Raw genomic sequence first — 11079 nt, 5'->3', positions numbered from 1 at the left:
TCCATCCATCCATCCATCATCCATCCATCCATCCATTCATCCATCATCCATCCATCCATCCATCCATCATCCATCCATCCATCCATCCATCCATTCATCTATTCAGAATAAAACTAACCACTTTGATAGGGAAACAGGTTTTTCCCCTGAACTGCACCTGTTTGTTCATTTTTATTTTCATGTTTTTTTCTGTTTGTTGTTGTTTTGTTTTGTTTATTGTTGTTGCGTCTGTGTTGTGTTCACTGTCCAGGGTTTTGTGACAGGGGGGAAGGACGGCGTGGTGGAGCTGTGGGACGACATGTTTGAGCGATGTTTGAAGACCTATGCCATAAAGCGAGCTGCTTTATCTCCGTCCTCTAAAGGTTTGGACTGCTTTCAGCTGCTTCTGTAGTTTCTGCTGCTGGTTTGATTTTTGTGTGTTCCTTCAGGCCTGCTGCTGGAGGACAACCCGTCCATCAGAGCCATCACTCTGGGTCACGGTCACATCTTGCTCGGAACCAAGAACGGAGAAATCCTGGAGATCGATAAGAGTGGGCCAATGACACTGCTGGTTCAGGTCAGTGTGGGTCAGACTGGGCCGACATACTCAAACATCTCCACCTGTGGTGATGACATCATCAATCTTAACTTCCTGTGATCGTAAAACTGATTTTCTTAAAGCAGAAAGAAAATGTGTTGAAAATTCTAACAAGTATTTATCATGGGAGTGGTGGCGCAGAGGTTAGAGAMGATGAGTTTGTGATCAGAAGGTCACAGGTTCAACTCCCTGAACCAACCAGCCCCACATCGGGCCCTTGAGCAAGGTGGAGGAAACATTAAACAGACCTATCAAACAGAACCAACTAACCAAACTATTAAACAGAACCAACCAACCAAACCATCAAACAGAACCAACTAACCAAATCTGAACCAAAACATCAAACATGGATCTGGTTCTGTTTGATGTTTTGGTTTGATGGTTCAACATGGTTATTATTTATTTATTTATTTATTTATTTATTTATTTACTTACCGTTATTTTACCAGGCAAGTCCCATTGAGATCGCAGATCTCTTTTTCAAGGGAGACCTGGGCCTGAAGGCAACCTATTGTTTTATGCTGAGTTTATATGTTTCAGTTTTAAAGAGAAAAATGTGAGCTCACTGACGTTTGTGTTTTGCTAAGTCTGGATGATGATGAGGCTACTGTAATCCTGACAGCCTATTGAAGCTCTGTGATTGGTGCATTCAGGGTCACATGGAAGGGGAGGTGTGGGGTTTGGCAGTTCATCCCCTACTTCCTGTCTGTGCCTCCGTCAGCGATGATAAAACTCTGAGAATCTGGGAGCTGTCAGCCAATCACAGGATGGTTGCTGTCCGTAAACTGAAGAAAGGTGAGAGCAGCTTCAGTAAACACCTGTTAGTGTTTGACTCACCTGTTTCACCCGTGGGTCTCTTGTTACCTGCCAGGCGGGCGGTGCTGCGCCTTTTCTCCGGACGGTAAAGCTCTGGCTGTGGGTCTGAACGACGGCAGCTTCATGGTGGTGAACGCAGACACGCTGGAGGACATGGTGACCTTTCACCACCGCAGGGATCTCATCTCAGACATTCGTTTCTCCCAAGGTACCTGAACTCAGCACACAGGTGAGACACACAGTCAATCCAGCCTCTAATGAATCAGCTGTGTGGTGCAGATGTAGGCAAGTACCTGGCCGTGGCTTCCCATGATTCTTTTGTGGACATCTACAACATCCTGACGAGTAAAAGGGTCGGCATTTGTAAAGGAGCTGGAAGCTTCATCACTCACATGGACTGGGACTCCAGAGGTCAGTCACCTGTCCTGCTGCAGCTTACCTGTACCTGTCAGCGGTTTGGACCAGCAGTTCTAAGCCTTGTGCTGTTTGCAGGTAAACTGCTCCAGGTGAACACTGGAGCTAAGGAGCAGTTGTTCTTCGAGGCTCCACGAGGACACAAACAGAGCATCAGTGTGGCCGAGGTCAGGAACCAGCTCTGGTTCTTCAGGTCCAGTTGTGTAGGTAAAACTTCTTGTCAAGAAATTCTTTGTGTGTGTGTCCAGTTTGAGAAGTTGGACTGGGCCACCTGGACCTCAGTTCTGGGTCCCACCTGTGAAGGAATATGGCAGACTCTCAGCTTCATTAATGCAGCTTCTCTCACCAAAGATCGTAAACTTCTGGCCACGGGAGATGACTTCGGCTTTATTAAACTCTTCAGCTTCCCATCCAGGGTGAGGCTGGAACCAAAAGTCCTGACCCGACTGTGTTCTGATGGTTTCTAGCTCTGGTTCTAATGGTCCAAATACTTTCCTCAGGGCCAGTTTGCCAAGTTTAAGAAGTACGTGGGTCACAGCACCAATGTGACAAATGTCCGCTGGTCTAATGACGACTCCATGCTGTTGTCTGTGGGCGGAGCCGACACTGCGCTGATGATCTGGACCAGAGAACCACCAGGTCACAAAGAGAGCAAAGCCTTGGACAGCGAGGAGTCAGATGACGACTCTGAGGAAGACGGAGGTAACTTCACCTGGAGGGAAGGAGAGGACAGGTAGACAGGTGACACAGGTTCAAATGATGGATCATCTTCTGTGTTGAAGTTGCCATCATTTAAAGCTGGAAATGCCAAATAAAGTCTTCAGTCACATTTGAACGTACTGACAGGGGGCTCCTCCAAACGTTCCCAGTTCACCCTCACTATACGTTTGATTACCAGGTCTGTCCGGCAGCCTCCCCCGTCACCGGATCCAACTCACCACCAGGTGGTGATCAGTTGACAGCTCTGCCCCTCTCTTCACCCGGGTGTCCAAGACTTAGGGCCGCAGGTCCGATGACACGATTACAAAACAACTCATCGACCTTTGGTCGAAGGTGGCCTGGTACCATGTACACTTATGKAYCACCCTKTGCTCAAACAAATCTTTGTTATGGACAACCCGTGCTTAGCATAGAAGTCCAATAACATAACACCATTCAGGTTCAGATCAGGGAGGCAGTTCCTCCCAAACACCCTCTTCCAGATAACTCATTGTCCACATGGGCACTGAAGTCACCCAGCAGAACAAGGGAATCCCCAGGTGGCACCCCTTCCAGGACACCATCCAAAGACTCCAAAAAGGCTGGGTAATCTGAACTGATGTTTGGTGCATGAGCACAAAAACAGCCAGAACCTTCCCTCCTACTGAAACAGTCAGTAAATATGTTGTATTTCGATTGATCAGACAACAAATCTGTTGTGTTTTGGTAAAAAGGTTGACGAATCTGTTACCTTTCGGAGAAACAGTTAATGGATCTGTTGCGTTTCGGGGACACGATTGATGCATCTGTTGCATTTTGGTGAAACAGGCAATGGATCTGTTGCGTTTTGGTCAAATGATTGATGGATCTGTGGCATCTCCGTGGAACGGTTGATGGATCTGTGGTGTTTCAGTGAAACGGTCAATGCATCCATTGCATTATGGTGAAACAGGCAATGGATCAGTTGCGTTTTAGAGAAAGATCGATGGATCTGTTGCGTTTTGGTCAAATGATTGATGGATCTGTGGTGTTTCGGTGAAAGAGTCGATGCATCCATTGCATTTTGGTGAAACAGGCAATGGATCAGTTGCGTTTTGGTGAAATGGTTGATGGATCTGTAGCGTTTTGGTGAAACGGGCGATGAATCTATTGCATTTTAGAAAAAAACTCGATGGATCTGTTGCGTTTTAGTGAAATGATCAGTGGATCTGTTGCATTTTAGAGAAAGATGGATGGATCTGTTGCATTTTGGTCAAATGATTGATGGATCTTTCTTGGTTTCAGGGTATGACAGTGACATTGCTTGGGAGAAAGGGGTGGACTATGTAGCTAAGATCTATTCAGCAAGTACCAGGAACATGTCAGGAACCAAACCTCACCTACAACATCGAGAGCTTCCTGTGGAGGAGAGGTAAGCTGCTTCAACAATACACCACTTGATGAGTTCAGACGGTTTTTGCTTAATGATCTCATCCTGTTCAGGCCTCCTGTGAGCCGAGCTGTTCCGCTGCCTGACAAGCTGCTGAAGAACAACGTGACCAAGAAGAAGAAGGTGGTGGAGGTCAGTGCCTAATTCTCATTAAATAGGGTCTACAGAACCTGGACCCTCCATCTGACTGCTGTTTGTGCTGATTGCTAGGAGCTGGTTCTGGAACACATCTTTGGTTACAGAGGCTTTGACTGCCGCAACAACCTGCATTACCTCAACGATGGTGCTGACATCATCTTCCACACCGCTGCTGCTGTGATCATCCAGAACCTGTCTGCTGGTCTGTAGAACTTTGCCACAGCTTCTCAGAAAGGATTAGTTGCTGCTGCTGGCCTAACACTTCCTGCTTCCTGTCCTCACAGGAACTCAAAGTTTCTATCTGGAACACACCGACGACATCCTCTGTCTGACTGTCAATCAACACCCCAAGTACCAGAACATCATTGCCACGGGCCAGATCGGTGAGTCCAGCACCAGAAACCCTGTATACGGGACGGGTCCGACACCAGAACCCCTACACCAGAACCCTTACGGACGGGTCTTGGTTCTGGTGGTTCTGATGTTAAACCTRCTCTGTCTGCAGTAAATATAGTTATCAGGTTCAGGTTCTAGAGAACCTCCTGAGAACTGCACAGGTTGGTTTTATTCTCTCAGCATGAGGCTTTGGTCCATCACATCTTCTTGTTTTTTTTCTCACTGCTTCCTCATTGTCATCTCTTCACCTCATCACCAGGTGACCTCTCTGACCTGACAGGTAAGAGTCTCATCACACGCGGTTCTGTCTGTTTACCTGTGTGGTCTGGAAGGGTTCAGTGAGAATCCGCACCCAGGATCCTGATCAGATCTGAGCCTGTCAAAGTCAATTCTATCAGAGACGGTCCCATAAATGTGACCTGTGTGATTTAAAAATGATTCAGTTAATCATAAAGTTAATTATTCCACCAGATTCTGCAGTTTGTTTGTACTCRTTAGCAGCATCCTTCCCTTCAGATCCCTTCAGAACCCATCTGGTAACCTAGTCTTTACAGCTCTGGTTCCAGTTCTGGTTCCAGTTCCTAGTGGGGGTCCTTCCTTGTTGTTTGGGTTCTTTGGTTCTAGAGGTTTGTCTGTGCTTCAGGTCCAGGTTTACAGATCCATGGACTCTCTTGTTGGACGTGTGGTTTCTAGAGTTCCGGTTTCTCCTCACAGGTCTTGCTCCATCCATCCACGTGTGGGACGCGGTGACCAAGCAGACCCTGTCCATCCTGCGCTGCTCTCATGCTAAAGGTGTCGGCTACGTGAACTTCAGCGCCACCGGGAAGCTTCTGCTGTCTGTGGGCGTGGAACCAGAACACACCATCACAGTGTGGAGGTGGCAGGAAGGTCAGTTCCATCTAGAACCTTGGGGGGTTCACTGGGATCCCAGGGTCCTGGAGCAGTACTTTAACAGATTTAGTGTAGGAGCGACCAGCTGACTCTGGGTCTCTGTTAGGATCTAAGGTGACCAGTAAAGGGGGCCACTCTGAGCGGATCTTTGTGGTGGAGTTCAGACCCGACTCTGACACCCAGTTTGTGTCTGTGGGAATCAAACACATCAAGTTCTGGACTCTGGTTGGAGGGTCGCTCATGTATAAGAAAGGTGTGCTGGGCTCGGTGGAGGACAGCCGCATGCAGACCATGCTGTCCGTGGCATTTGGAGCTGTAAGAAGTTCTAAAGTTCTGAAGTCACCTTTTAGTCCAGCTGCAGGTTTCAGTCTGTGGTCAAGCAGCGTTTGTGTCGTTCAGAACAACCTGACGTTTACCGGAGCCATCAATGGAGATGTGTACGTCTGGAGGGAACACTTCCTGGTTCGAGTCGTGGCCAAAGCTCACAGCGGTCCGGTCTTCACCATGTACACCACGCTGAGGGACGGCCTCATCGTTACCGGAGGCAAGGAACGCCCGTGAGTATATTTGTTTGTTTGGTTCTGGTTCTGATGTTTGTGTCCAGCTGTTGGATCTGCAGATACTAATCATGTTTCCTCCTATCCCCAGCTGATCAGGAACTAAATCTGTCTCCAGGTGCTGGAGCCAGTACATTTCTGCTCCTGAATGTTGGACTTGTCTTGGTCTGGTCTCATGAACTTGACCCGTCACCAGAGGCCACGTGATCTAGTTTATCAGTCTGAGATCCAGCTGATCCAGGTTCAGGGCCTTCGAGACCCTGATTGTTATGACAACAGATCCATTATCTGTCATTCTTGAAGCACTATCAGAGAAGTAATGGTGGAAGACTGTAAAATTTAACAAAATCCTTAATCTGAAAAAATGTTTTCAAGCAAAAATACTAAAACTTTTCTAYATCGTTTTCATATTATTTCCAGTAGACACAGCTAGCTCGCTCAGAAAACTGTATCTAATCTCTTTTTTCTTAAATATATCAAGGCTAAACGGGAAGTAACACTTTCAAAATAAAATCTGAATTTCACAAGAATGTCAACATAAGCTCTTGTTTACCTAACTTACTGTCAACAGACCCCCCTGAGACCTGCAGGTCCAAATGATCTGATCAAGTCTGGGGTTTTGTTCCACAGGACCAAAGAGGGGGGAGCCGTGAAGCTGTGGGACCAGGAGATGAAGCGCTGCCGGGCCTTCCAGCTGGAGACCGGTCAGCCAGTGGAGAACGTCCGATCCGTCTGCAGAGGCAAGGTAAAACCTTGACACTGGTTCTAACAGATCTCACCCTGTAGGGTCAGAACCGGAAACGCCTGGAGTTTTCAGTGGGGGGTCTGAAGTCTTGTTCTGGAGCGGTTTTCAGATGGCTCTTTTCTTTTCAGGGTAAGATTCTGGTGGGAACAAAAAATGGTGAGATCATAGAGGTTGGAGAGAAGAATGCTGCGTCCAACGCCATGATCAACGGACACACTCAGGGAGGGATCTGGGGCTTAGGAGCTCATCCTTTCAAAGATGTCTTCATCTCAGCCAGCGATGATGGGACCATCCGGATATGGGACCTGGCTGACAAGGTACAGAATCCTGGCTCCTTCAGCCTTCGTATGACCCAGCAGCTGACATTAATTCAGTTTTTATGCTCCAGAAATTGCTGAATAAGGTGAGTTTGGGTCACCCTGCCAAGTGCACGTCCTACAGTCCAAACGGAGAGATGGTTTCCATCGGCATGGAGAACGGAGAGTTCATCGTCCTGCTCGTCAACTCACTCACCGTCTGGGGCAAGAAGAGGGACCGCAGTGCTTCCATCCAGGATATCCGGTAAATGTCGGGTTTGCGGCAGGAAATACAGCTGGACTTGTGTTCCATTCTCCTCAACCAGCTGAGCTTCTTGTGGTTCAGTTTCAGCCCGGATAACCGGTTCCTGGCAGTGGGTTCRGTTGAAAGCGCCGTTGATTTCTACGACCTTTCTCTTGGCTCATCACTTAATCGAATCGGTTACTGCAAGGACATCCCCGGCTTTGTGATCCAGATGGACTTCTCTGCTGACAGCAAACACATCCAGGTCAGTCCAAACCTGCAGACGGTTCAGACAAAGCACCACAGCTCTTCCTGTAACCTTTGAGCTTTCCTGTCTTCCTCATTCTGTCAGGTGTCCACCAGCACCTACACCCGACAGGTSCACATGGTTCCATCAGGGAAGATGGTCACAGAACTACCCATTATCGAAAGAACCACCTGGGCAAGCTGGACCAGGTGAGACTCGTCAGACCCGTTTCACACGAAGCTCACAGATGGCTTTATTCAAGTTAGTTAAGTTTATTCATTTTCTTTAAAAACAACAACATAAATTCAACAAACAACAAAAATACAAATCGTAAATTAAATTAAAGGTAGCAGAAGAAGAAAAAATGTATTCAAGTTATTCATGTTGACAACATCATCATGTCTGATGTCATGTCTCTAACATGAAGAAGCAGATTTCAGCAGTGAGTCCAGAGCAGGAATACTGTGGCTGTATCACTTCCTGTTTCAGATCTGAGCTTCAGTTTAGATCTAGCCCAGGTATAGGCCCTGACAGGAAGTTGGTTTTATTTCCCAGCATCCTCGGGGATGAAGTTCTGGGCATTTGGCCTCGAAACGCCGATAAGGCCAACGTGAACTGCGCCTGCGTTTCCCACGCCGGCCTCAGCCTGGTGACCGGAGACGACTTCGGTCTCATCAAGCTCTTCGACTTCCCCTGCACTGAAAAATATGTGAGTCAAGAATTCTTCCAGAACCTCTAGTCCAGACAGGTTCAAACTGGTTCTGTTCTTTTTCCAGGCCAAACACAAGCGTTACTTCGGTCACTCCCCTCATGTGACTAACATCCGCTTCTCCTGTGACGATAAACATGTCATCAGTGCTGGAGGCAGTGACTGCAGGTCAGAACCACATTTAACACACCAGGATAGGGTTATGGTTCTGTTAGGGTGTTCCTTATTGTCTACAGGACAACATACAAGACCACCAACATACAGAACTCCCAACATACAAGACCACCAACATACAGGACCACCAACATACAAGACCACCAACATACAGGACCACCAACATACAGTACTACCAACATACAAGACCACCAACATACAAGACCACCAACATACAAGACCTCCAACATACAGGACCACCAACATACAGGACTACCAAAGTACAGGACTACCAACTCACTCAGAATAAAAGACTAAAAAAGCAGAACTTCAGGGTCACTTTGGGGTTATTTAAGGGTAACTTTGATGTGACTTTGGGGTAACGTTGAGGTAACTTTGGTATGACTTCGTTAACTTTGGGGTAACTTTAGTGTGACTTTGGGGTAACTTAAGGGTATCTTTGATGTAGCTTCAGTGTGACTTTGGGGTAACTTTGGTGTCACTTTGGGGTAACTTCAGGGTAAGTTTGGGGTATGTTTAGGGTAACTTAGGGGTATCTTTGGGGTAAGTTCAGGCTAACTTTAGTGTAACTTCAGTGTGACTTTGGAGTAACTTCAGGGTAACTTTTGTTTGACTTCACGTTAACTTTGGGTTCACTTTGGTGTGACTTTAGGGTAACTACAGGGTATCTTTGGTGTAAGTTCAGAGTGACTTTGGGGTCACTTTTGGTGTGACTTTAAGTTAACTTTAGGGTAACTTCAGGATAAGTGTGGGGGTAACTTCAGGGTATCTTTGGTGTATCTTTTGTGTTACTTTGGGGTAACGTCAGTGTAACTTTGTGGTAACTCTTGGGTAACTTTGGGATAACTTCAGGGTAACTTTGGTGTGACTTTGGGGTAACTTTGGTGTGACTTTGGGATAACTTCAGGGTATCTTTGATGTAACTTCAGTGTGACTTTAGGGTAATGTTTGGTGTGACTTTAAGTTAACTTTGGGTTAACTTCAGGGTAAGTGTGGGGTAACTTCGGGGTAAATTTGGTGTAACTCTGGGGTAAATCCGTGGTAACTTTGGGATAACTCTTGGGTAACTTTGGGGTAACTTCACTATGACTTTGGGGTAACTTCAGGATAAGTTTGGGGTATCTTTGGGGTAACTTGTTCATGTTCTTTGTGTGTTTTCCCTGCAGCCTGTTTGTGTGGAGATGTCAGTGAAGTTTTGGGAGTCCAGATGAACGCTTGTCCTCAGATTCCTGTTACTGTCCTCGAAGGACCAGAAGTCTGGTTTTATGCCCTCTGAACTGACTCTGGATCAGTTTCCTGCTGCTGACAGAGGGTGGAGTACCTCTATTCTGGCACAGAGGCTTTTCCTTGTTGCATCTGATGAAGTTTCAGGTCTTTTCTTTTGTTAGACTGATGGAGAAATGTTTGAGCTCCAGCAGCCATGTAGCCGTGTGATGTAGCGTGTTCCTGTGTTCGTGCCTTTTCTACAACCTCTGACCAAACATTTGATAAGATCATGGTGCTGTAACAATTTAGGGCTTTTACACATGTGGATGCTAAATTCATTTGTTTTTTTTTTCTTTTTGTGATGATGATGATGTAGTTCCCTGCATGAAAGTAAAACAAAGGAAATATAGATCTGTGACAGACATTAAGAACTGAAGGTTTTAAAAACTAGTTTGTTAATAAACTCTACCTCTAAAACAAAGAAAAACAAAGAAGTATTTGGTAAGAACTAAATGTTAAAATGTTTGTTTGTGACTCCAGCTGATGATCTCTGCTGGTCCTTCTGTAATACATCTAGGTTCCTGTAGCTCCAACRGTTCGATTCCTTCAGTCTGAACTGGTTTCTGTCAAATATGAAATGTCTTTAAATTAAGTAAACAACAAAACAAGAGGCTAGACTCTTCTGCAGAAAGTAACAATCTTTAGTTTCATTCTGACTCTGTGCTGCAGATATTTGATGATAATTGTAGTTCTATGAAAGTTTTGGTCCTAAATGATATGTGATAAATAGTGTTTAAAAAGCCTAAATATATGAGTGTTTTGGACTTTGTGTGTCCACACTACACATGCCCGCATTTTGGTCAAAATAGAGTAGATTTAAAGAGAGAGAACGATATTTTGTCATTTCCTATGTGGCAATCCTGAAACTCCTGGACTCTGGGGATATGGAGTGTCAAGGAGGAGAAATTAAAGTTCCTCTTTAATTGTTTAATTGATTCTTTGTTTAATAGAAAATCTGAAAGTCAGAATGGATCAACTTTGTGACATTTATTTTATAAATGAATAAAACTACAGGACAGAACAATTGTGTTCCTGTGTGTCCGTTGTGTCTGTTGTAAAACTAGATCTAAGATCTGAACACATATTTTCCAGAACAAGAACTCGTATCCATCATGGTGGCAGGAATCTGACACAAAGCCTCATGTATGAAGGGTTKGACCTGATGTGATCCACATACTGGTTACACAAACTGACTGCTCTCCATGAAGGGACAGCAGCAGAAAAACAGCTGCTAATGGAAGGAACTCTACCAGAGGGGTTGACCCAAGGCCAGATTCTCCYGATTATGAAAAGTCCCATCCAGCTCCCAGCCCAGCATCGGCCTCTGAACAACATGGATGTTCCTGTTGGGAGGTTTGAAACTACAACATGGAGAAAGTCTTTCATCTAGAGGCAGAGTCAGGTTGAGATTATTAGTGGTCCATCCATCCATCCATCCATCCATCCATCCATCCATCCATCCATCCATCCATCCATCCATC

The 11079-nt window shown here is 45.8% G+C and overlaps 1 protein-coding gene across 1 annotated transcript in view; it reads left to right on the top strand.

The window, feature by feature from the left end:
• eml6 (EMAP like 6) overlaps nucleotides 1-10627 on the top strand; it is a gene marked incomplete at its 5' end in the record, with an annotated part of 19105 nt that extends 8478 nt beyond the window's left edge. Inside the window, 24 exon segments of the mRNA XM_014034286.1 lie at nucleotides 251-362; nucleotides 429-556; nucleotides 1231-1372; nucleotides 1449-1601; nucleotides 1673-1804; nucleotides 1886-1974; nucleotides 2056-2223; nucleotides 2308-2509; nucleotides 3791-3917; nucleotides 3989-4067; nucleotides 4146-4275; nucleotides 4358-4456; nucleotides 4729-4749; nucleotides 5184-5357; nucleotides 5467-5675; nucleotides 5760-5917; nucleotides 6548-6662; nucleotides 6791-6979; nucleotides 7051-7223; nucleotides 7305-7467; nucleotides 7555-7658; nucleotides 8005-8158; nucleotides 8226-8326; nucleotides 9499-10627. Coding sequence (XP_013889740.1) covers nucleotides 251-362; nucleotides 429-556; nucleotides 1231-1372; nucleotides 1449-1601; nucleotides 1673-1804; nucleotides 1886-1974; nucleotides 2056-2223; nucleotides 2308-2509; nucleotides 3791-3917; nucleotides 3989-4067; nucleotides 4146-4275; nucleotides 4358-4456; nucleotides 4729-4749; nucleotides 5184-5357; nucleotides 5467-5675; nucleotides 5760-5917; nucleotides 6548-6662; nucleotides 6791-6979; nucleotides 7051-7223; nucleotides 7305-7467; nucleotides 7555-7658; nucleotides 8005-8158; nucleotides 8226-8326; nucleotides 9499-9523 — 3147 coding nt within the window.
• Nucleotides 10628-11079: the final 452 nt, after the last annotated feature.

The sequence above is a fragment of the Austrofundulus limnaeus genome, unplaced genomic scaffold (genome assembly GCF_001266775.1).
Source record: "Austrofundulus limnaeus strain Quisiro unplaced genomic scaffold, Austrofundulus_limnaeus-1.0 Scaffold2033, whole genome shotgun sequence".
Taxonomy (NCBI): Eukaryota; Metazoa; Chordata; class Actinopteri; order Cyprinodontiformes; family Rivulidae; genus Austrofundulus; species Austrofundulus limnaeus.
Note: the sequence above shows the minus strand (reverse complement) of the source record. Positions and strands in the feature narration are given on the sequence as shown.